The 26,520-nt window shown below is 37.8% G+C and overlaps 1 protein-coding gene across 1 annotated transcript in view; it reads right to left on the bottom strand.

The window, feature by feature from the left end:
• Positions 1-250: 250 nt before the first annotated feature.
• SLC9A9 (solute carrier family 9 member A9) overlaps positions 251-26,520 on the bottom strand; it is a gene marked incomplete at its 5' end in the record, with an annotated part of 210,810 nt that continues 184,540 nt past the window's right edge. Inside the window, 2 exons of the mRNA XM_082319179.1 lie at positions 251-482; positions 1,002-1,107. Of these exons, the coding sequence (XP_082175305.1) occupies positions 261-482; positions 1,002-1,107 (328 nt within the window). The 3' untranslated portion in view covers positions 251-260. The remainder of the gene's footprint in view (positions 483-1,001; positions 1,108-26,520) is intronic.

Here is a 26,520-nt window from a genome sequence, read left to right as displayed (position 1 = left end):
ATGGTACAGTCAAGTGGGCTGGCAGTGCCCTACATCTTTTTATTAAAAACTGCTGCAGTCAGAAAACCTGCATATTGTTGTAGGTATATGGATGATGGTAAACTCTTTCCTGGAGGAAATATGCATTTAGTTGGTAAAATCTAAGTTCTCTTTGATCTTTTTTTTTTTGTGCTTAGTACACTTTCTAGCCTCTTGTTCACATAATAGTATCTTTTATTTCTTTGTTTTAATCTTGTGTCTTGTGACTAACATTAGACTGTTCATGCCAATGAGTTCATCTGGGGTTGACCTGCAATGTGTTCAAGCTGGAGTTTGTACCCTCCTAATCCTAGGTCTCCTTCATGAATATCTTCCGTGCATGTAGCCTGGGTGGAGCCTGTTCTGTCCTGTGCTGGCACTGGTATGTGAGCAGATGATTCATAGTTTTCAGTCAATTCGTCATTATTTATGATATAATTTGTGTCATCATCCTTCAGTTGATCCTGTATTCAAACAAAGGAAAAGATCAATGGAAGGGAGACTCTTGAGGATTTTTGTTAAAGCTTAAATGAAGAACAAGATGCAATTCTACTTTCATTTTATTTCATTTCATTATTTGCTTATTTTTTTTCAGATGTTAATTTACCATCTTGATGTTGATTAAAGTAAATAGTTGCTTACCATGTTCTGTTCTTGACCAGTGTTGAGAAACATAACCTACTCTTCAGATCTTTAAGATAATTGCAGTGCTTAAATATCACTGATGGGTAGCCAATACTTTCAGCATCTGGCTGAATTATTTAGAACATGTCACTTGTATTTGAAGCTCACAGTGTTAGTGGCCATTCTTGAAAATGTAGCCCTGCACCTTCTGAGAACCTCTTCTCCATAACCCTGAAGAAATTGTATAATTAGCCTTAAAAGTACCAAAGTCTCTTCTCCAAAGCTTATTAAAGTGTTTCATTGAGTATGGCAGGTTTTGGATTACACCTTAAATGCAGTTAACCAAGCCAGGTACTTACGCCATATGCACTGGGACTGGTCAGAAGCCTAGCAACGGGATTACACCATTCAGGTAATGTCGTTGTGAGAGGTGGACCGGCGTGGGTTAAGATAGGTTTTAGGTATCTGTGAAGTTTGTTAAAGAATATTTCCCATACAGATATTGATACGAACATGCTTCTCTATTACACAAAGAAATTTCATTTTAAAGCATAAGGGAATCATCTAACTGAATGGAAACACAGAAAATGCCATCTCTTTACCCACCCATTACTGCATACATTCACCTGTCATCAGTCTTGTCTAATGTTTCTCTGTAACAACAGCAACGAAAAACCACCCAAAAGATAAAACTCAAACCACTTGATGCTCAAAATCTTTCTTGAAAGGTACCAGAATGGCTGAAGGGGATGTGTTGTGGGGTACGTAAACGCAGTAGGAGCTGGAAGAGAGGAAATGTGTGCTAGATTGTCCTGTTTACTATTCTCATCTACTGTTTGCTGTAAGTGTGATCTTATGCAATTTTAACAGGAAACAATTTAAGATGCAACTGTATCAGCTACTTTATGTAAGAACAGTCGTGAACGTTTTCTTAAACACATACTCAGCCTTTTGTAAAATCAGTGTATTTCTTCAATAGGCAAAAGTATATTTCATCAAATATTAAGTTTCTTTATCACTGGGAGTGTACATAACTTGTTCTCTGTAGTACTTTATTTTCAGCATTCAACACATTTGTTTTACACTTCATACATCAATGCTCCTTTATATAAAATTATGTGAATAAATTGGGAACAGGCTTTATGCTATTGTCTCGCACCTGTCTTTCCAATCTTTTAATCCAAAAGTGCTTTATTGAGATAAAAGAAAAACCTGCTTATCTTGAGCAATTATATCATCCTCGTATCTGTCAGTAACAGCTCTCCCATGAGTGCCTCAAGTTGACTTATCTTCTCTGCTGCTTTTACTCGCAAAGTAATTTTCAGTGTTCTTTGGGAAGCAGGTCTGTCAGCTATTTTTGCTGCTAGGGAAAATTTGCTTTATTGATTGTCATCCCACTTTCTCCCCCATGCTCCTTTCTCTTGTCTTGCTTGTGCTCTCTCTGTCACTCTTTCTGCCTCCTTAAAGAAGAAAGGAACAAATGTAAAACTGAGTAGTGGTTCGCTCTGCAGCAATACTGTAGAAATACTGAGTGAGTAATAGTGGGTCTTAAACCTAACTATTCCAGTGCCTCCTTTTCTTTCATTAGTTTATAGTATCACTGCTTTACACACAAAGTACAAATTCTGTATCCTGAAGAAACTTATGTAAAACATCCTTATGATCTCAGCTGCAGATTGAAAGGCTAAATAACTTCCTCTGCTGTCCTCTATACTACAGCCATGGAAGTTGTTCTATAGTATCTGGGGTCTGTGTGTGTGCATTTGTATATTTTTTTAAAAATTAAATTGCATCTGTCAGAAGATAGTGTGATTCCTTCATTCAAGATCATATACTGAGTTAATGTGAAAAATTAATTGGGTCTACTTCAAAAAAGATTGTAAGATTTTAATATAAATTCTTGTCAGAACCATGATCAAGGTGGGAATCTCATGAGATCAAATGTGTAGGGAAAGTTTTTAGATCCTCTTGCTTCTGTAAGAGTAAAACCAAACCAAGTGATCCTTTGCTGATCCACTCCCAATCTTACTTAAAACCTCCAAAGTTCCAAGCAGTTAGGAGCTATTATTAAAAAGCGATGTATGAAAGCCATCAATTAGAGTTTTGTTTTCAGCACTTCAGAAAAACCTAATTAAAAGGCCAAAAATGGAAGTAGGAGCCTAATTCTAGGCTTTTAATCTTTGGAAATATTGGCTTTGTTAGTTCAAACAACTTGAATTGTTTGAACTGAGTTGTCAGACCTAGCATGAAAAATACTGTCTTGTAATGGAAGTTGCATTTGATTATACTGAGTTCTGTCTACTCTGTTCTTTCATTCTCTTCCAGAATAAGTAAGATGAATACTACTCTACATTTTCTCCTTAATCTGAGGATCTCTGAGCTAGGCCTTACTTCTAAGCAGCCTTATAACTTTATAATGAGCTTTTATACCTCTCAGTAAAAATTTAAGTCCTGTTTTCCTCCCATGCTTGCATGAAGCCCAGCACCACATCAGACAGGAATAGGGGGTGCATGCTCAAACAGGCAAGCTACCTGGCTGCCACAGTACTCTGAAGTCTTTTGAGCCACCGCCGCTTTTGGCATAACTTTTGTGTCTGGTATGTTTAACCGGTTGCTATGTGTGTACACTGATGTTTTTAAGTCGAGTGATGGCTTCATTTTGGGCTGCAACAGGTTCTCTAAGTCCCCTTCCTTTTGCATTTGCGTTAACACTTTCGTTGTGTATCATCCGTGCTTCTGTTTTGAAGCCTCTTGAGATACAGTTTAAAGTGAAGACAATTTTCTTGTGCTTGTTGTGATGCTTCTCATTCTGTAATAAATTATTTACCTCTTTGTTCCTTATTTAACTAGTTGTTATTCAGCCCACTAAAGGCACTTAAATTGCACTGGCCTATTTTTCATTGTTTTAATAACCTATGCCATAAATGTTTCCTCTTTATTGTTGACACAGTTGCTCTGTAGTATTAGAGACACAATCGCATTGTTCAGCGCAGCATGAAAGAGGAATTCTAATCCATGTGCAGTGCTGGCATTTCAAAAGTATATCAGACATGGGTCTATAGCATTTTAAGGCTGGCAAGAAGTCTTATCACACTCCAGCTGCTCTGGTTGCATCTCCCAGCACCTCCAGGGAGAAATAATTTAAATAGTGCAATAGAAAAAGGTAGATTTTGCACTAAGGCTGCTTTAAAAATTGGAAGAATCTAAGTGTAAACCTCTTTGCATAACTCAGAATTTACTGCCGAACCAAATTCATGCCTTCCTAATTCAGGGATAAAGATAGCTGGAAAACATTGTAGCAATCAACCCACTTCTCGATTTGCACTTCAGCCCTCCATGGGCAGAACAGCCCACCTGCATATCTCAGATTCTACACCATACAATACACTGTTTTAAAGAACTTTATTAATATTGTAAGGGTGGTAACTTCTAAGTTGGGAAACTGAATTCAGGATGCCTGTAGATGCACGTGTATAGAATTTTAATCCGTATGCAGTGCTGGCACATTAGCATGCCTCACTTTGATAATCAAATACCAATTTTTCCACTGATTCCCCACATCTCCAGGCTTCCACTCTCAGTTCACATGCCATGAAATGTTTATCCTGTGTCCCCTCATTGCTATTTGAGCATCCATTTGCCCAGGTAGTTCCAGCCTTCCCTCGCCACTAGCCAGGCACAGTTCCTCTCCCTTCCTGTCTTACTGATACCAGACTTAACACCTAATTCTGTTTAGCCCTTCCTGGTTCAGCTTCTGTCTGAGTTTGACTCATATGATGTCCTCTTCTGTACTGCCCAGCGGTAAGCAAAGAAGGCAATGCCGTTGCAGACAGGACAGTCAGCAAGTGTCTGAACACCATCGCCTAAAGTTGAACCACAGGCAGGTTGTTTGCTGGGGCTGATGAGGCTGAGCAATTCAAATAGGGGCTGTCGGGGAGGGTACAGTGTGCTCAATAGCAACAAGACCTTCAGAATTTAGCTCTTAAAATTGAAGAGCTGGTGGGGTTTTTGTTGTGTGTGTGTTTTTTTTTTTTTTAAGTGTATATGATCTAGTTTAGGCTGGAGTTTCAAAGAAATGGCAAAAGGCATCTCTGGGGTGGAATATGAGGTCTTTAAGTACAGTGCATTTAAAAATAATCTCATGAGGACTGATCAGGAACAAAACCCTGGAATTGTGTGATTTCCCCCCCCCCCCCCCCCCCCCCCCCCCCCCATCATTGAACCAGACTTTTCAAGTAGAAGTCTCAGGTAATCTTGATAAGAAATGCTACTGCCACTAGCCATATTGCAGAACATTTAGGATTTCCATTATGCAGAAAATGCTGAGATTTTAAAATAGTTTTTGAGTCATATCAGGATGAAAAATCAGAATCTTAGAATTTTTGTTCTTTCAGCCAATAAGCATCAAATGACCACACTGTTAAATTGACATGTTCTGTCCAAATTTTGAGAATGTTGGTAAAAATCACTATTTATCTTATTGATAAAATGGTACTAGCATGTTCAAATAGGGAAAAATATTCTGGCAAAATGTTGTGGCTGTTTTGACTCAGACTTAAGAGGTTAACTTTTTTTGGAGGAACAGAGTCCTAGTCCAACTGTGGCTCTGCTGAAAAGCATAATCGTAAGAGAGAAATAACTTGTAGTTGGGGGTGGGGGGGAGGAAACAACCACAAACCAACCAAAACAACAACAAAAAACTAAAACCAAACACCCCCCACAACCCCTCACCAAAGCAGATGTGGCCACAGTTAGAAATACATGTCAGCTCTGCTTCAGCTCTGTAAAGCCCTGCATTTGGCCCAGAAGGTGTTTTGCCTTTTGCTTCATTGCATGATGGGGGCTCTGTAACTCAAGGTAATCCCATCCTTCCCAAGGGCAAATATTGCTCGCACTATAATATTTACTATTAAAAAGCCTCAAAGTAGAGGAATTCTTGTGATAGTAATCAAAATTACATATAGCAATTTTTCCAGAGACTATTTTCCTATATCAAACTGCTATAAATACACATTTGTTAAAAGTATGTTATTTAATATTCTATTGCTAGGTGCTATATTTCTGCTGTAGGCATAAGTCTCTAGAGGTAAATGTCACCCCTCCCAGAATCCACCCGTAGTGCAATGCTTTTAAGATTTCTTGAGGTTTGCAGCCTTTTAAAGTGTCCCTTTTCTGAATATTTTTTTATTTAAGTCTGAGTTTGTAAATTAATTATGTCATGAGTTTAATATTGCTTTTTGTTGTATTTATGATGAAACATACATCTTTTCTTTGATACCTTTCTTATGTAACTTCTGTTCATTCAATATTTTCTGTAGTAAGGAAAAATGGTGTTTTGATCCTTGGTAGAGTTTCTTTTTTTGAGAGAGAATGCTTTTGATATTAGCTATGTGATAGCCTAAAGAGCAAACATTTCCACTTTGATAGTGTTTGAGTGGGAGCAGGCAAACCATGAAGCTGATTATCTGGCGAAGTTTGGCATGTGGCCGACTCCTGCTAACAGCTGACTGAGATTATTTGGTTACTTTATACAACAGCTTGTCTGCATGACTGAGCTGGTGAGGCGCAGAGACATCTCCAGGTCTTAAGTGCATGCACAGCAGATTAAAGTCGCCTGAAGAAGGTGAGATTTTTTTTTTTAGAGGAGTCTCTCCTCCTGGGTCTTGCAAGAGAGGATGATGTTTTCTCATGTATTACGGAATTTTCTTCAGGGGATGGGGAGTTATCAGTGTAGACTGATTGAAAAGTGCAGAGCATGGTTATATTAGATTTAATTGTTAGAATAACAGGTATGTTTTTGAAAAGACCAGGAGACCTATAGTGACTTAACATGGAAATTTAACCTAATCTGCACTGTGGAGAAAGCTGAGAAGGAATCACTAAATCTGGCATAAATGATATTTTAACCTATATTTGTTACTAGTGAATTCTGCTCTAGTTCTTTGACTTCTCTTTTTAAGGAGTGGTTTAAAAAAAAAAAATCCCACTACTGTTGTAACATAAAATACCAAGCAACTGAGGATAAACGGAATCATACTGTAGTCCTGCAAAGCCAATTCATCAGGTCTGTTTGGTGTGTGGTGTTGTGTTTTTTTTTTTTTTGTTTGTTTGTTTTTTTTAAGATTCACTCTGTCTGTCTGTCTTTCTCATGTCTGAGAGCAGGGAGGGTGGATGAAAATCAGTGGTGATAAAAGCTAGTTCAATGAATCCTTACAGGAAAGTCTGTCTGACTGTCAGATTCTAGAGCCAGATGTAGTGTCAGACCCAAAGAATTAACTCCAGCTTTTATGCAGAATATGGCTAAAAATTTCCTGCTTTCGACTTTGAAACTGGAAGCATGGCAGAGATGTGGGCAAAATGGAAGGAGTTAATAGAACTGATCTTAGTCAGGTCTTTTTGTAGATAAATAGCTGCAGACTGTGAAGTGGCTTGTTCTCTAGTATGCACTGAGTAAAATGTCTGGGATATTTGCAGGCCATGGGCTTCTAGTTGTGAGCTTACTGAAGCAAAGAGGAAAATTGAGACACCTTACTCAAGTTATTTGAAGCCTATTATATCCTGAATATAACGCCTTCATGCAAAGAAAAAATCTGAGACATAAATGGAGACTTGGTTATATAATTGATGAGTGGGTAATGCAGCTACTATTGAAAATAGAAGGATAGGGCATGCAAAAGGATAGAAGAATACTCAATAAGATTCAAAAGGAATATATGAACAGGCACAATGTCAGACAAATTAACATTAGAAAGAGCTTTGGAAGATGCAGATTATGTGAGGCAGCTAAAGAGAAGAAGGAAAAACCTCCCTGACATCAGCTGTATAATAACAAGGAAATGACCCTCCATCTAACAAAAAAAGTCCCAACCAAAATACACCCCACTAAAAAATGCACCAACAGAGACGCATAAGAGTCAGCTACACACACAATGAAGAGATAAGACTGTGTTGCACTAGTGATATCAGCATTGATGACATGCATGTGATTTTTCAGAAGAATGTGTGTGATTCGAAGTTGACATCATTGGTAGGATTCATCTCCCCTATCTTCAGACACCTTATAGTAAGATATCTGAAAGAAATCTTATCTATCAGTCTGTCATCAATAAAGAGAAATGGCCAGATCCCAAGGCAGTTAGTCTCATCCTGCAGTGCTGGAGTTAATTGGAATGAATTGAAACAAGGATGAGTTTCTTTCCCTTTATTGACCATAAAAGAGTCTGAACAACTAGATCAGACTTGGATGGCTAATAATTAAGTATCTAAAGTTCGGTGAAATGAATCTTACTTCAGGACATAAGAAAATAGGACCCCTGAGGCAACATATCAGAAACAAAACACAACATCCTCCATATGAAGGAAACTAGGAATGTATGAAAGGCATCCATTTTCATAATTAGGAAATACTATAGTATGTATTCAGAAGAGAAAAAAATTTGTGTAATAAATATGGCATCAAAGCCAGCAGGAGAAACAAACTTTAAAATCATTAAGCTTGTGAAAAACTGCATGACCATGGAATTAATGAAAAGAAATTTCACCTCAGAGAAAACTTAAAAAGATTTCCTGGCACGTTTGAAGGCATACAAAATTTCTCAGGACATTGCAAAACTGGTCTACCTGTGGCTTGGCAATAGGGTTTCTTTTCCTGCAGAAAAGGAACTTCTGCATATGGTATATCTTTAGCATTATTACAAAACTGGAGATACCATTGGCATGAGTAAGCTAAATTATTGCATTAGAACGGATGAACACTGGTGTGACCTGGCTGTGCATAGACCCTCAAGGCCTTAGAAAGACTCTGATGCCAGCTGCCTCTGATGAGATCACTTTCAAGCTCTTCACATGAAGTGTATTCATTGCATAAAATGCCCTGGTACTGGCAGAGGGAACAAATGTAGAAGAGCAAGCAAGTTAGCAGGGATTTCTGCACTCTGTGGAAGATTGTTTCATGAGAATGTCCTTGGCATCACCATCTGCCTGAGAAGTATTCCAGAAAACAGATGTGTGAAGAATGAGGACTGGCAATGGTTACACGTCTTACTAATGACAATCTAATACCAGTGGCACCACAAATCTAATCACTTGCAAGATGCAAGGAGAGTAAACATTAAAGATTAAATGCAGTGGTACAAGTACAAATTGGTTTTGATCAAATGAATTACTTCAGTTGCATCATAGAGGAAGAGAGAAAAGGTCTGATCCAAATAAAATGAAAAGCCGTAAAGCTTTTTGGAAACCTCTCATCAATAAATTATATCAAGTACAATGAACTTGCACCTACTATGACAGGTACTGAGGATAGCAATGGTTGTGGTGCCTCTACCCTGGAAGAGGAGAACTTGGGGACCAGGAGGGAGGTGGAAGGAGTGGGTAACAAGAGAGTAATGGGAACAAGACTTTCCAAACAAGATGGGCATCATTCTCCTCAAACTAAAATACTACAGTGAAAGCAAGGCAATAAAATGGCTGCTAGAACTTTGTAAGCAACAGCTGGAGAAATATTCTTGCCATGGTCCTCTTGTGACATGGATTGAGAACTAAAGCCAGTGCACCAAAATTGTACTCAAATAGGAAAATAATTATTTGGCTTTTTTTCAGGAAGTCAGATTGGATATTTCATTATTACATAGATATAGTAACAGTTATAGTTCACAGATCTTTGGAGAGTGTTTTTGACAAATCTCCAGCTTCTGCATTGCCAAGATTCAGAGGATGCTCTCAGTTATTAAAGGTACAACTTGAAAAGGAAATATGATCCCCCATGAGAAAATCCTGTAAAGAACTTTTCTTGCACAATTTCATTGAAGGATGAACGTGGAGGAAGGCTTGGAGGAACAATATGTCTTATTCTGATGCTTGCTTGTGTTTGTAAAGATGCTAACAAAAGCAGAGAAACAAAAGTGATAATTCACTGTATCTTTTAGGAAAAAAAGAAAAAAAGAGGAACTGTATAAAAATAACAGAATCTCTCTTCCTCTATCAGAAGACTGTGGAATAAAGAGTAAATAAGGAGATGGGTGTCATGCCAGAAGGGAAGAGAACAGTAGCTCCAAAGAAAATGAAAATTCTGAATTTTTTGAGGACTGGTTGGTACAGTAGTGAAGACAGACCAGATAGCTATTCTTTTGGCCCAGTATGAGTGTGCAAACAACTGATCAGGGATGTGTGTAACCCTGTAGAACACAAAAGCAGGGCACCAAGGTGAAGCCCATGACAAAGCTGACAGCAACAGGATAAAGTACAATGTATTAATGAAATTATATTATTGCTTATGTGTACAGTTGTGAAAAAACAGACTCATTCTAGATGTGGAAGTAGATTGAAAACCAGCATGACAAGGACATGGTTTAGCACTTTTGTGGAAGAGTGTTTTGCTCAGTAATGTGTTGTACTTGTGGCCAGTTAGGTAATGAGTAAGAGGTGCTGGGAGTGACTTAAAAAAAGCAGTCTTTTAATCTCTCTATGCCGAGCTGAGCTGCTGAGAGCAGGATAGCCTTTGTAAAGCCTTGTTAATAGAAAGCTTGTTTAGTTTAATATATCCTCTGAGAATCTTTAGTCCTGTGAGTAGATTGGTCCAAAGATTGTCTCCAGATTCTCCAGCAGCTTTTTCCAATGTGTAACCCATGTTATATGCACAATTAGCTAGCTGGATGAGGTTGGAAGTCTCTAATAGGTTTGTGAAGAAAGCACACTAAGAAGTGGAGGGCTCAGTGTTGAGGAAGGGAAGACATAGTGCACAGGAATAGGTTCCGCTGTAATCCAAAGAAAGCAGCCTTCTGGGAAGCCAGATCTTTGCTTTTGTAAAGATATTTTAAAACAGAGAAAGACCAGTTAGAAAACCCTCGTGATACAATGTTCCCTAAGAGGTATGCAAATTTTAGCACAAAGAACAATTGAGGATAATGAATTATGGCAGATATCCTAGAAAAAAAAAAAATTACTGAACAAGATAATAGAAGCTTTTATACTGCTAGGAGTGAAAGAAATGTGAGGTATTTATCCTAATATTACAGTTTAAAATTCTAAATAGGTAAAACAGGATATTTTGTTTAGGAACAGTGGCAGATTAAAATAACAGTACAGAAGATGCATATTAAGAGATTGAACTGCCTTTTCATCACCAGAGAAGCTTATAAAACAGAAATAGGAAAACTAGCACTAGGTTTCCAGTTGGGATAGTTCATCTCACTGCTCCTATCACCATACTAGTCTGGAGCGGGATAACCAAACTCTTAATATCTGTATTTGCACAAAAGGCTTTCCTGTGAGCCTGTGAATGCTAGAGAGAAGTATGTTGAGCGAGGGCAGTGTGCTGTGATGCAGAAAGTTTGAGAGACATGAGGCAGGGGTGGGGTGGGTAAGGGGGGAAGAAGATAGATTTTTGCAAGTGACTTCTATGGTTTGGTTAGAATTATAGGTGGGCAAAGGTAGAAAAATAAGATTATTTTTGCTAGAGTGAAGATTGGAAGGGGATATAGTTTTGCAAAGCTATAGTATTCCAGATAAGAAGCTGCAATGAGAATTTCTAAGCCTTTCTTCCGTTTTACTACATTTTTAAAGGAATGTGGGGACTTAATGAAATTAAAGGGCACTCACTTTCAGGCAAACAGAAAGATGTATGATTTTACAGCAGGTATTCGAGGTGTGGCAATCATTGCCTGAAGAAATCATGGAGCCTGTGATAAAGGGAAGTGTTATCAGATACTGTAACACAATTACAGCTGTGCAAGCCAAGGCAACAGGGGCTGTCAGACCTTAGGCCTCTGGGAGGGGTGAGGGAATTCCCCCACTTTTTTCTGTGCAACCCACAAGATGGACTTGGAGGGTTTTATTTCTTCCATCTGCTGCTGGAACATCAGCATGATGATAAATAATGGATCTGCCACAGTACGAGGAAATCTGTGCCCTTGTAATGTTGTCATTGCTGTGTTTGTTTAAAGTAAAAAATGCTCTTGTAATTCTTTTTAATGGATTATTTTGACGTGTTATTAGAGATGTTGCAGGTATTAGTCAGGCATCAGTTTCAGCGAGGTTAAGTCAGTCTCTTAAAGCTTGCCTACCTCATGTCTGACAGTTCATTATGTTTCCAGTGAAAGATTCTGGAAACAGATTATGAAAGACACTTTTGTTTTAATTTGGCATCATTCTCTTCTATTTATTGGCGCAATACACTGCGCACATGTACCAGTGCTGGCGCTGACCCAAATACAGGCAATAATAGAGGTGGGGAAAAGTACAGTGCAGCATGAATGAGCATGAGGTTTTCTCATTCTCAGTGTTTCATTACAGATGGAGAGGTCAGCTATTGGGGTTTCAGTCTTGAGTTGCTCATAATACAAAAGCCAGCTATACTGTGCATGAGCAAGTGTAGCTATTCCGTGAATGTGATTTGGTTAAGAAACATATTTATAGAGATCACTGCTGTTCTTTTCCTTTCCCATCTCTGAAAACTTCTGCACTCATCTCCTAATCCAGATCTCATTTCAAAACTGTTTGCCACTCAGATTTCACTCTAATGGCTCGTTTCCAAATATCTTCACATTTTAATTCATTTAGACCTAGATTGGTATTCAAAAGCCTAACTCTGTGTGAACTTATGCTCAGTTTATTTCCTTTTTTCACAGCTGTTTTTTCCCCCACATAAAACTGATGTAGTCACTTGCCTTTTTTTTTTTTTTTTTTTTTTTTCTTTGATAGAGGTATGGCCTGTTCTGATTCAGTGAACTTTAAAATTGTTGCTTGGCTGTTGATGACAGCTTGGTTGGATGACAGCATTTGGATAGCTAAGCCCATTGATCTGTTTTACCCCTGTGAGAGAGCATAAGAAGAAATTTGGTCACTTGAAGGCACTTGACTTCTCCAAGTTCTTCCAAAATTTTGTTGCATGTAGAGGGGACCTGTCTTCAGCAGTTCAGTTAACTCCCTCTAGCATGTTTATGTAGCTCTGCAGTTTGCTGTGGAAGGGAGGCAAAGCACTGTCCTTTCTTTTTTGGGGCTTCAACTTTCAGGATTTATGTTAGCAGCCTTACTTGCTTTGGTTTCCAGGAATGCCTATAACTAAGATCTGGCAGATGTCAAAGTGACTTTTAAGCCTGTGAGAGGAGCATGGATAGCCTGGCCCTATAAATAACTGACCTTCTGCAATGGCATGGTTAGAGGTAATTCAGTAACAACCAGAGAGCTCTAGTGTAGATGACAGAAGATCAAGCAAAGAACTGAAATCTTGTCTGGACCTGTGTTTCTCAGAGTGAAAGAGCTTTGAGCAGCAGCAGGTATGACATGCCTCCTGCTTTCCATGTGAGCTAAGGCAATGGACCAGACTCACCGTGTGTGAACTGCAAGAGTCCTGTAAGGTGTTTGGAAGTGAAAATCTGAGTACAATATAGGTTAGTTTGGTTTGTCCTTCTAGCTGAGGTGGTGTCAGTTATGTGTGGTCTAAGGGCTGAATTGTTCATGTTGAACTATAATAAGCTCTTGTCTAGAGCTTCACCGTTCAGACTCCCAAGGCAAGGCATTCCTTGTCATGTCAGCCAGTGACTGAGGTCACATAGCCCTCCAGGCCCCTGCCAAACAGAGGCATGCAATACTGCCACAGGCACCTGAATTAGTAAGGCTTTCCAGTACTCTGGTATGGACCACTACGTCTAGATTTCTGTCTTGTTAATGAATAATGCAAATTGAAGGTCACCTATTATTTATTAGGAGGATGATAACATCCAATAGATTTTTTTGAATCAAAATCCATGATGGCACCTTAAAAGAAAAAAAAACCAACAAAAAACAACAAAAAAACCCAAAACAAAACCAAAACCAAACAACCACCCACCAAAGCAAAACAAAAAAACCCCAACCTCCCAAAAAACCTGTAGAAAGTGTGGAAACTTAAAACATATTGCTAAACTCACTGGGTATCTTAGCAGTAGCAGTGGTATTTTTGAGTACTTAATGAATTTTATGTAACACTGCAGTATAGAAATGGCTGGTATCAAGGTACTCTCTTGGAAGATACAGAGCTTGCAGTGCTGTAGCAGGAAATGAGCTGCCTGAAAGGTTAAAGTCAAATTCTTCTAGAAAAAATGAAAAAGAAATAGGGAAGAGAAGGGTCAAACAAATGTTTTGGTTTTGCCAAAATTGGAAATTGTTACTATCTTGCACTAGACATTATTTAAATGTTCATGAAAGTATTTTAAACTAGACTACAGTTATCTTCACCCTGTTTACTGTGGAATCTGGGGACCAAGTATCAAATAGGCTTAATATGGCAAATTGTTGTATAAAAAAACCAACCAAACAAAAACCAACCAAACAAAAAAACCCAAACAACAAAACAGCTCAGCATTAGTGAATCATAATTAGTTTAAAATCACATAATATTTCAAAAATAAGTTCTTATTTTCTGGTGCTTGGTACTAGAAACCTTCTCCAACCTCTGTAATGCAGCTCTTAGAGACAGACCACTTTAGGCTGTATTTGGAACTTTTTTCCTGTGGCTTTCAAGGAAGAAAACAACTGTAACATGGTGACAATAACTTCTATTTAACCTATGTATAAGGCTGTTGAGAATGTTTTATAGAAAATAGATCTTGTCAGACAAATCTAACTTTATCCTTGGATGAAATTACAAGTTTGATAAAAATGACTTGCATTTAATAAGCTTCATTAAGGCATTTGGAATGGCATGATAAAAAATTAGCTCTCTATGGTATCAATAAGACATGCATTTAATTGATTAAAAATTGGCTGGTTGATAAACCTGAAATAGTAATTGCCAGTGGAGAACTGCCATGAATTGGTGAGTGTTTCAATGCAGGCTTTAGAGGGGTCAATAGAAAATTTGATATCCAATAATTTCACCACTATGAAGTTGCTGATGATAAAACATGTGAATGATGCAGACTAAATCATGATAAGGACAGCGCAGTCACATAGACATACCTTGATTGCCCCGTAAGCTGGTCTCATTCAAATATATTTCCTCTAATTGCATTCCTGAAAACAAATAAGCAAGGGGGGACAAATTTCCCTGCAGTGCTTGTGGGTTATAGTGCCAAGACTTTTCATGAGCTCTGAGGAAAGTGATGCATGCAAACAGTGAGTAGAGAATAAAACTAGTGTGCCAGTACTTCTGTATTAGACACTAGTGAAACCAGTGCTGGAATACTATGCCCAATGTGGTGGTCCATGTTTTAAAGTGGCTTTCAAAAAGTTGGGAAGTGTGTAAGAAAGAGCCTCCTCATTCTTTCCCCAAAATATTAAAAATAAAGGAAAAGGTAAAACAGTGATTTAACAAACTCTTTAAGTACCTTTTAATGGAAAAAAATACATAATACTGGAATGTTTATTTTTTTTTAATAAGTTAATGCAGGCAATAAGCTTGATCTCTGCTAAAAGACACAAAACAGATGTTTTATGTCACCAAACAGTGGAAAATATTCCTAAGGAAAGTAATGAACTCTCCATTGCTGATATTGTCTGATCAGGAATGGATACCTTCCTGATACCTGGTATCCTTTAGCTCACACAAGTTTCTGAAATCAATACAGGATGAAATTTAAGAGTCTGATGTCCAGGAGTTCAGACTTGATAATGTAAAAGGCCCTCTGCAGCCTAAAATTTAAGCTTTATGAATTTAATTAGTTAACACCTTAGAAGCCCTTTGACACCAGGAAAGTCATAGAAGTGCTTACTCAAGCTAATTCCCCCTGGAAAAATAGTTGGCTTAGTATTTGAGAAATATTTAATCTTGAAGCATCTTTTTTTATTTTCTGAATTTCTTACGTGCCTAGTTGTCCCAGGTTATGTCTGTGTGACTACACTTGCTAAACCCTATATTTCTAGTTACTTAGCTCTGCTTCATTTAGCTTGCTAACATTTTGTGGAAGCACATCATCTAAGCTCCTCTGTTCTCTACCAGTGGAATAAGTATTTCGTTATCTTTGTGTGTGAGCCTGTAGTTTTTGAATGAGTTTTACAATACTGTATTGGCTTTGCACTTAATTGTAATCATTAGCTTCAAGTTTGTCAACAACAGACTGCAGAGGACACTTAACTCATTTAGCATCTTGAGAAAATTGCTGTGTGTAAGGTATGTAGATTTGAAGTAATCTTGATTTTTTTTTTGTTTTTTTTTTAAACTCCCATCTCCAACATATATGAATACAATTACAGTAACGCACTATTCTCTCTTATTCTGGAAAAACATCTCCAAATCACATCGAAGATTGTGTGGAAATTGACACCAGTTCAAAGACTTGTCTATCTCTGCTGAGCTGTTGTTGTTAGTATGCTGCGGCAAGGCATTTGATGGTGCGTATAGAAAGCACTGTCCCAGCCAGGATATGATTAGTGATGAACAGCTTTCAGAAGGTCAGATGTTTATTTTGCCACAGGTGTCACACACAGTAGGTGTCCCAGGCAATAGATACCTTCAGCACTGTCACAGAAGCTGATTTAAAGCTGTGTTAACTAGACTCAGTCTTCGCGAACATCATGATGACAAATGTCTATGACTGGCGAATAGCAGTAAAATTACCAGGTTGTGCCAGTATCTACGATACTAGTTTTGTGTGTGGCCCTGTCTCACCCTGGATAGCTGGGACCATCCTTTCTCCATGCTGTGTCTTTCTTCACTCCTGTGCTATCTATTTCCCACCCTAGTGTTTTGCACAGCCTCTGCTTCTCCTGGAGAAGGGCTGCTTTTCCCTCCTTTCTGCCTGGCCAGTGGTGCTACTTCCTCTGCCCCCCAAAGAGCCAGAGCAAACTTGTGTGTGTTTGGGATCACCTGGGGATGTTTGATCCTAGGAAAACAGCAGCAGAGAAGGAAGCTCTGTTGGGGCAGGGTGTTCCCAGTGCCTCTGCTCAGGACAGTTTCTCTCCCAGGGATGGATGCTCATCTTCTGGGGAGTTAGTGAGATGCAAGAGAGAGACTAGGTATGGTCTGCAGAAACCTGATTAGCTCCTTATCCAGAAGGCTTAATAGTGTGGCAGTAGCTGGTAGCTAGCATGTGATGATTTGTTGGTATCAGTATCATGAAAGACTTAAATGAGGTTGCCTCTCCTTAGTTTCACTTCAGCAGCCCAAAGGACCCCCCTGAGGGGACAATTTGCTTTCATCCATTTGGATCATTGGCATTTCCATGATCCAGATGAGGGATTATAACATCTTTACTAAAAAAAAAAAAAAAAATATAATTTTTTTTTGCCTCTATAGCTAATAATTTTCTTCCAGAACAACATTGGAGCAGTTCCCTCTGCTATTTTTGGCATACACACCTCTACTAGACTGCAGACAAGAGCTCTCTGTCTGCCCCTTCCTAAATTAAGATTTTCTGTATCTGAGCCTGATAGTGGGTGTTATTCTGGATTCTGTCACAGTATTTCTTGACTATTGCACATCTAGGAAAGCTCTTTTTGATCAGGTGGAGGGACTCAAACTACAATTTCTGTGAGATGCTAAATTAACATTTATAACAGAAATATCTTTGATTTCTCAGATGAAAATGTTTCTGGATTTACATGCCTGATACTTCAATGAAAAGTCATAATTTTCCAATGGCATTTTCATTCAGTTGAAAGCTGTGTTTTCTGTTGAAAACAGAGAAAATATTTGACCAGCACAGTTAAGGCCCAACTATACAAACAAATACAGCTTTGTCTGACCTAGGATAGTAGTCGAGGATGGAGCATTATGAGTATTTTGGGTTGAGGATGGCTATATAAGTCTGAGCTCAGTACTAAGCAAAGTCTTACTAAGCAAACACCTTTTGAGGGAAAAGGGTAATCCAAGGACATGAAGTTACACAGAAAATTAGATAAAATGCAATGTGTTTTTAACACAGGCCGATTGTGTCAGACTAGACCAGTATCTATCTTTGATAAGATAACTGATTTGCTAGACAAGGTTGAAGTAACAGAACAAATACATATGTAGGGTTAAGTAAAGCAGATAAGGTACGTTGCCTCATGGGAAAATATTATTCAAGAGAGAGACAAAAGGGAATAGTATGCATTAGAAGATAGATAAGAAATTAATTTCCTGTTTAGCCAGCTTGTGTGATCTTAAAAAGGGCATTTAAGAATGGAGAGAGGCTGTATGGGGTGTGCCTCAGGCCCCAGTCTTGGCAACAGTCCTGTTACATATAAGTGAGGTTGATGCATGAAGGTAGCGTTCATAAGCAGATTTCATAAACAGGTGCAAAACAAAACCAGGATGGTGTCACCAATACTGAGGAGGATTAGATGACTCTACTTGAGCGAAGAGATAATCTTGAGGACAGCAATAATAGAAAGGGAATAAATTTAATAGTGTAAAATATAGTCAAGCACCTAGTGACTAATAAAATGAGAACACATTGCAAGACATTCTTGTTTCATACGTTTTCCCAATAACATCACCTTATAAGGCAAGGAGACCTTCTTAGTAGTTGCAGTGCAAAAGCAGCATGGCTTTGAGTGTCAGTAAACATGCAATTTGCTCAAGAATTGCTTAGGTAATTTACTTGGGCACGAGGAGATTTGTCATACCTCAAGAACAGCTTTTGAGGATATTTCTTGTAATTTATAGATTTGGTTATGCGAAGATGCCACTTGAATAACATGCACTTACGTTTGTTTGCAACCCTGTGGATGTGTGTGCAAATACATTCACAAATTCTTTTCAGTGTGGACCATCAAGCATTAGAGTGGAAAAATGGAATTAATTTGATCCATTAGGCTTGTGACACATTTTAAAAGCAAAAGCACGTAAAAAATGTGTCAGTTTGTTTAAAAGCATTTGATAACAATGTTTACCTATGTTTCAAGTTTGATTCTGGCTTAAATGTTTGGCTTTAATCTTATTTTATTCTGACAAATTTGCCAAGTGTTTAATTATTAGCTGCTCTTTGCATACTTTACACTAGAAACTATACTCATAAGGTATAATCATACTTTACACTTCTGTCAGGCACCATGTTTCAGTGCTTCACAAATATTACTTGAACTGTACAGAAATATACCATCTTCTGAGTTCAGGAGATGGGAATCCTAGCTCAGCCAATGATTTGCCTTGTAAATGTATTTTCCAGTTTATAATTCCATAAAACAGGATTACAACATACTCATCAAGTAGGTCAAATATCACATTAGTAATGTGCTCTGTTTCTGAGAATTTATTAATGCAGCACTCTCTGGTTCTGAGTTAAAATATCTTTAAAATATCTTCAAAAAGAGTTACCGTTTGAAAAGCACTGTCTTTTGTATCCATAGTTCAAACTAGATAAGTAGACAGATTTTCAAAAGAATACGACAGTTCTTACTGAGTATTGTGGCCTGTAATGTTAACTATTTTTAATTTTTAATTAATAATGTTGTGATTGTCCAATGAAAGGTATTTTTTTTAAGGGCCTATGTCTTAAAACCTTGGTATTAGTTATTTTTGAGACTGAAAGAGACTTGAAACTGGAAGAAATGAAGATCAAAAGGAATTAAAATAGTGTGAGTTTTTATAAAAACATAAGGTATGCTATCATTGGAGTGACTTAGTTCCAGTTTGAATGCCAAGTTTTTAATATCACTGTCAGTTATGCTGATTTACAAGGTAGAGGTAAAATAAAGCAGGTAGTATAACATTTTGGCAGTCTTAATCTGAGACAGCATTTGAAATGAAAATGTGTTCAGATGACAGATTCGTATGCAGAGTATAATGATTTGTGTCTTTATCTGAGGTAATGCCATCAACCTAAATAAACTTGAAATTTACTCTTACTCATCTCACTTTACTCAACTGTTTAAATTCACTTTACTCATCTGACTTTTGCAATCATGGGTCTCAAATAGCTTAATCCTAAACCAATCTATTGAGAAGATGGTAAGAGGCACTTTCTATTAAAGCCTCTAAAAAAATGTTATTGGCACAAGTAAGTGTTATCTGATTAGATCCTTTTCATGAAGTCAACTCTGACAGCAAATTAAGTTGCATGTCATGATAAGATTGTCATTTACAAAAGAAAATCCCCCCTCCTTTTGAACTGTGTGGTCTTATGTATTTGTTTGTGTCGTGGTATAAAAGAAATGGAATCACACCAGAGGTTTGAAATTGGCAGTCGTAGATAGGTACCTAAAGGGAGAGGATGGGAAAGGAATCATACTGCAATTTGAACTCCAGTTGATCATAATTATTTACTTCAGCTTCCTTATTGTGAGAGTTCATCAATCATGGCTACTGAGCCTGCCTGTTCTCCAGTGATATAAATGGTACTTGGATACCTACACTATTGTTTTAATGTTTCATCTGGTGTTGGCAACAGGGTGTGTGTACACACTGAGGAATGGTATTTAATACATAACTTGTCTTGGAATTAGGAAAAAATTAATCTGAGCCTTCAGTAAAAGCTAGATATCTTTAGCTTTGAATCTGTTGGCCTGATTGCAAATGTCTGTGTTGTATTCTGTTTCCTAGTATTTGTGTTCATGTACTTATGCAGTGGACAAAAAAGAAGCATCTTTCATGCGCCTTACAGCAATAAAAATAAGACTAGCTAGCCAAACGTCCAACATATAACACAGCATTAAGGATACTTTAGAAGTCATCTTTCTGAACTGTTTTGCTGTTTCTGAATTTTTGCTCTCTTCTGTAAGAATGGATCCACAGTATGGGGAGTTTATAGGCTTCCACATTTTTTACGGATCATGGGAAAGATTTAATTAATCTTAGTTAATGAGAGTTTATGTATATACCACCTGGTTTTATGCAGCAATTTTCTTCCAAATGACTAAACTTTCCTAATCAATAATCTTCGTAGAGTTGTGTACAAGATACTTTTTTGGACCTACTAGAAATTCTATGAGACTTCTCAACTTTTATTAATTTGTTTCCTAAGGAACAAAGTCCTGAGTTTCTGTAAAATCCTTGATTTGATTCTTCATCCTCTTTACTTGCTGACTCCTGAATTAATTCATGCAAGTTTGTTTAGGTTAATGGCATTATTGCAGATGAGTAGACACAAATCATTACACACAGCATATGAATCTGTCATCTAAACATATTTTCCTTTCAAATGCTGTCTCAGATTAAGACTGCCAAAGTGCTATACTGCCTGCCTTATTTTACCTTTATCTACTTTGCAAATACTTTTACAGGACACTCAAAGATTTACCAGTTACTTTTTTTTTTTTGATATGTTGCAAATGATTTCTCTTTTCCTACCAGGACAAAGATGAGAAAGGGAAAATTAATAATTGATCAGCAATTGTAAATGGCAAATTCTAGAGAAGTTTGTTTAAACAGAACTTAAAGGTCTGACCCTTAAAATTCAAACTTCCTAAAGCCAAGTTACTGTTCAGTGATGCTGTCTAGCAGGAGGAGAAATTGATTTCCTAAAAATCTGTAGACTATGCTCAATAATCATAAATTGGTGGTTTTCACCATTTTTGCTAGTAAGGTAATGAAAACAATACTGGAATGATACTAGAAACTATGGAAATAAACTGTTGTGTTAAACTATCGGAGGCAGGTATTGGAGTAATATGACCCTGTGCTAATACTATGATATGTGATGATATTTCGGTGTCCTGTGGTAAACAGTTTGGTGAACTCACATGATTTCCAAGATGACAGGTCTGCCACATTAAAAACGAAAACTCAGTCTGACTTTTATATGGTTCACAAGGCAATGAAGTGTGTTGGAAAGTGTACGACGCAAGAAACTAAAAGGTCTACATTTTTCCTAGTCTTCTACTGACTTTGTTTCTGATATTTGATATGCCACTTAACTTTACCTATCTTCCTTCTTTTTGTCTTTGATATTAGTGGTATAGACAGTCATCAAGGACTTTGAAATCTATGGGCAAAAAATTTGTCACATGATTCACAGGTATCCTATTTGAAAGGTATTTGTGGAGGAGTTCAAGGGCTGAATGAGGGTGCTGGGGCAGGGGGGAATTGAGCCACTCTTGCTGCCAGACACACTGCTTCCGAGTCAGAGCTGAGCATAGGAAGGTGGTGGTGTATGGTAACAACGTATGGCTGTCCTTTGCTGTGTTTGTGAATACCAGTTACTATAAAAAATAATAAGTTACGCTCCGTCTCTGTGTAATTCCCTCCTTGATTTTTTATTTCTAGTTATTTCACTCATAGTGTCAGGCTGATTCTCACTTACAGTAAAGCACTCTGACAATGTGAGAAAGGTGCCTGAGAAGTGTGCGTTTCCACTCCTGTCACTCTGGGACACTGAGGTATTCTCCTGTGAACCTCGTTAGGTGAGCAAACTGAAAGGAGCCTGTGACATATGAAGTGGAAGGAATTTAAGACACAGAAAGGTTTAATAGCAGAGCACTCTTTTGACCTCACAGTTTTGACAAAAAACTCTTACAACATTATCTTGTCTTGAGAGGCAAGCAGAAAGCTTTTATTTTCCTGAAAGAAAGATGACAGCAGATTAACTTTTATGGCTGCAGTAACATTGTCTGACCGGGTGAATCAGGCTCTTGTGTTTGTTTAAGGATGAGACAGAACTTTGAACAGACCTAGCATTGTTTTGAGATGCTGTGTGTCAGGTAGTTTTATTTGCCTGCATCTCGGTTCCATTACTGAGGAAACTGAGACAACTCATTCAGTCTTTAACCATACCCTGCTGAGCTACATCAACTTCAAGTTCTGTCCCTAGCGACAACAGTGCACAGAAGATATGCTTCAGTTGCCAGCCTCAATTCCTCAAGGAAAGTCCCAACTCCCAGGCAGTATTTGTGGCCCTGCTGTATGAAGTCATTCTGGTTTATTCTATATTGCATGGTCTCTACCTGCAGAGTTTGACTTTCAGTTAAGGTCTAGCAGTAGGTCCCCGTGTGTGTATGTGGGATAGCATTATGGGATGGCCTAACAGAGGGCAGAAAATTCAAATACATAATACCAGTACTAATATTATTTTGATCTTCTTATTGGCAGTGTAGTGCTACCTTACAGCACCCCACTCAGACTAGACAGTGTTGTAATCTAAATAGTATGTGTTATAAAACAATTCGTGATCAAATGAAACATTATTTCAAGGAAACTAAATATCTACACAATGGTCAAAAATGAGCTCTGTAGTACTCATTACAAGTGCTAGTAAGTTTTACTTCTTGGTACTCCTGTGACAAGAAGTAAGTAGTTAAATTATTTGAACTCCTATAAACATGTCCATTTTGAACATTTTTTCAATAAACAAGGGATGATTTTTTTAAGGAAAGATTTGTGATTCATTTTCCTCTCTTCTCCAGTTCTGGACCTGCCCTAATGATCTTCGTCTCTCAGATGCCAAGATAAACTATTGTACATGTGCATTTGGGTGTACACCATAAAAATTAATGGGAGCATGGAGGGATTGGGAGGTAGTAATAAGGGATGAGGAATAGTGTAACTGGATTAATTTTGCATTTGGGTGTCTGTCAGGCAAGTTAGACGGAGGGGTTGAGGGAGGAGGCTCACCAACTTAGTCATCGCCTTACACCCACTCCTGATGTTTGGAGGGAGAATCAGGTGGTGAGCAAAGTCCTGCAATGGGAAGGTGAACAGAAAAAGGACTAGCATGTGCATTGATCACTGAAACATGAACACAAGAGGTTTGAGGGGAAAAAAATGGGTTTTGTGGAAAAGCATTAGTTTGTATCATAGTGCATGCTGCATACTCAAAGGGCTGACTGACAATAGTAGGGATATTTTCTAAGTTTTGAAGCTGTAACACTGCAGCTTTAAAAGAAGAGCAAAGTGTTTTAGTGTGCTGCTGTTATTAAGAATGAGACCCTGCCTAAGGGGTTGCTGACTTATCCACTAGATTTCAGACTTGGTGATGATTAGTCATGCTAAATCCCAGGGGTATTCATGTACATAGTCTGTTCTCCCTTTTTTTTTTCCTGTTCCTTTTGGATTCTTTCTTTTCTGTTTCCCCAGATTTTCTGATTGACATAATTTTCATGGATTTGTGCCACCCCATCATTCATCTCTGTCACAGGATTGAATTGCTCTTCTGCCTCTGTTTGTCAGCATCCTAGCTCACATTATCTACCTGTTAAATTTTCCAGAAAGCATGTTCTTTTTTTGTTGCCCCTCACGCTTCCATTGAGTTTTCTTAGAAAAATACTTTAGACAAACTTTAACTATTTAAAGTTCTGTAAAATATTTTCTTAAAACTCTGCTGCTATGTCACAGACACCCGTCTCCACCACACTCTACAAAATCAAACAAATCCTGCCCCTAAATACCCAGATAAGATGCAATGATTGTTAATTATCAATGTTTCAATACCCCAATGTATTCTGCGGGCATGTACTGTCTGATAATTTCCTTCTATATCTTTCTCTATCTGTATCTCTGTATGGTATTATATCTTGCAGGTTGTTGTCCTGTAGGGTGGGGGGAGCTTTCCGTTTGGTTTCTGTGCACTGTTGAGCACAGTGGAACCTCCAGTTTGTTACTGAAGGTTCTAAGAACAAATACTATAGAAATAACAAATATAAACACATGATTTTGCATTTATATTGTGCAGGAGTTCTCTATCACAATGTTTAAACACACCCTCTCCTTCACACGCCCCCCCTAAATTTTAGGTATAAAATGAGATTTAAAATTAAAATCATGCCTGTTTATATGATTTTATATTGTTCAGTTAAAGAGCAAAATTAAAACTAGAAAAAATAAAAAAAAAATCAAACCCAAAGAAATAATAAACAATATGTTCTTATTGCTTTTCATTTTGTTGTCTTTCAGCTTGCTCTTATTCAGTACCCTTTTATCCAATGCAGGACTGATTTCTTCAAAATGAGTTTCCCTTTGGCTTTTGGGCATTAATGCACTGGTTTTCTTTCTACTACTGAATATTATCTGATCCTGAAACTGGCTACAATGAATTATAGAATGTTCCTGTCAATCACAGCTGCTTATCTGAGTTTTATTGGGGCTGAAATTGAAGATTCCTTAATAGTGTGATATTGGAGTTTAGGTAGTCTCTCACAAAGGCAGGCCCTTCATCCCTGCCCCTCTGTGTGCATCACATCTGTGACCAGCTGCAGTGGTTATAGTCTCATGTAAAGTGTTGGGGTGAATCTCTGTGTGCATTTCACCCTGTGAAATGTGAGGGATGCAATGGTAGGAAGGAGGCGTTAGCTGGGATTGGGAACTAGCCGAGTTCATCAGCTATTCTTAAGCACTGCAGCAATGCTGTTGGTGCAGCAGTTGCTGAAAGGTGAAGCTGTTGCTACCCTATAATTCATGAAGGAAGATTCTGACTCAATGCACACAGCCTCTTTTCCTAGGTTTTGCAGGATACTGCTTGCTTCCCCTCTACCTGCCCAACTCCCAGGAGATGTTAGAATAACATAATGTTCAGATATCTGTCCCCAAACTAACATCTGCTATTAATAATTCATAATTTTGTTTGTTAGCAAGGGTTGTGTTTACAAGGGCACTATAACTTTAAATCATGAGCAAAATTTAATGAAAACTGTACTAGGAAAGAACAAAAGAAAGCATAAAGATTTTTATAAAGTGATGGTAGGAAATTAATTTGTAGAAAAGAAACTAAACCAAAATGCAATTGTGAAGTATGGAAACAGAACTCAACACACTAAACCCACCATTTTCCTTATCTATATGACAGAGCTGAGTAAAGGCAGTATTTTTTTATTTAATCTCTCTGTGCATAGCATAATACTAAGTCTAATTTCTGTCCAGCTAAAGTATTGATTTCTGCTTCTTCAGAGAACTCATAAAACAAAGGTAAAACATCCTTTTTGCCAGTTTTCATGCACCTTCTCTTGTACATTTGGTATAAGTAGGTTGTGTCATATACTTTGTGGAAAATTTGGTTTAAATTGATGAAACGTAGTGTAAGCCAAAGCAGTCATGACTACTAGCGCAGCACAGTCTTGGTGTTTACGAAGTCTCAGGGACTTAGCAAAAAGGCAGGATTCAAAAAATTGCAACCGGGGGAAACAGTCTGCCTCAGACAGATTTTCATACTCCTTTCCCCGTTTGCATTTCTGAGTAAATAAAACATCTTGGGAAAATAAGTAAGCAAAGAACCTCTATGTGTTAATGAAAGTGTGATAACACATTAGCACAGCTACATGAGAATGAGCATGTAGGCTGGTGCTGGATGCACCTGAGAGGTGCCTAGCAAATACAAGGTCTTGGCAACTGTCCATCATAGTCTAAAGACAGAAGATGGTTATTGATGAGCACCTGTCTAACAGCCTCTGCAAAGGGAGAATACCTTAGTGTTGCAGGCGGAGTTCACTCTATTCCATCCTTTGGAGCACTGATATTTATTTTTTTTAATAATTATTTTAAATGAAGGAAACTCCTTCCTTATTTGCAACCAACATGATCAAATGTCACCTAGTCTCGGAAGCCTTTATAAACATTCTCAATCTGGGTAATTAAGCTTCATTTAGATGATTAAAGGATTAATGAAGTAGCTTTGCTTACAGGCATGGAAAGATTGCAAAAATATTACTGAAGACACAGGAATATTCTCAGGTTTTGATTCTAAGGACTTAATATAACTATTCATATGAAACAGTTTGCAAAACAGGTGTAAGAAGTTGTCCTGTTTGTTTCAGAAAGAAACTTTTGGACTCCTGCTCACATTAGAGTTTTTGATGAAGGCATAGCATGCTGATGGGTATTTGAATACACAAAATCCCCATTAGCTTACTTCTGTGTGTGTGCAGATGAATCTATTCACACCAGGAGCCAGTGCAAAACAGATGTTACCTTTGAAAAATTGATTTGTTCGTGAAGTTTATTTATTCTGTTTGTTATTAAATTCTGGCATCTTTCCAAAGAACTACTAGGATGCTCAGACTTTTTGCTGTGTTTTGCTACTTAATTTGTTAGCTTAGGCCACATTTATATTCAGA

Source organism: Platalea leucorodia, assembly GCF_965183815.1.
Source record: "Platalea leucorodia genome assembly, chromosome: 8".
NCBI classification, from domain to species: Eukaryota; Metazoa; Chordata; class Aves; order Pelecaniformes; family Threskiornithidae; genus Platalea; species Platalea leucorodia.
The sequence above is the reverse complement of the archived record's forward strand: the minus strand, read 5'-3'. Positions and strand labels throughout refer to the sequence as shown.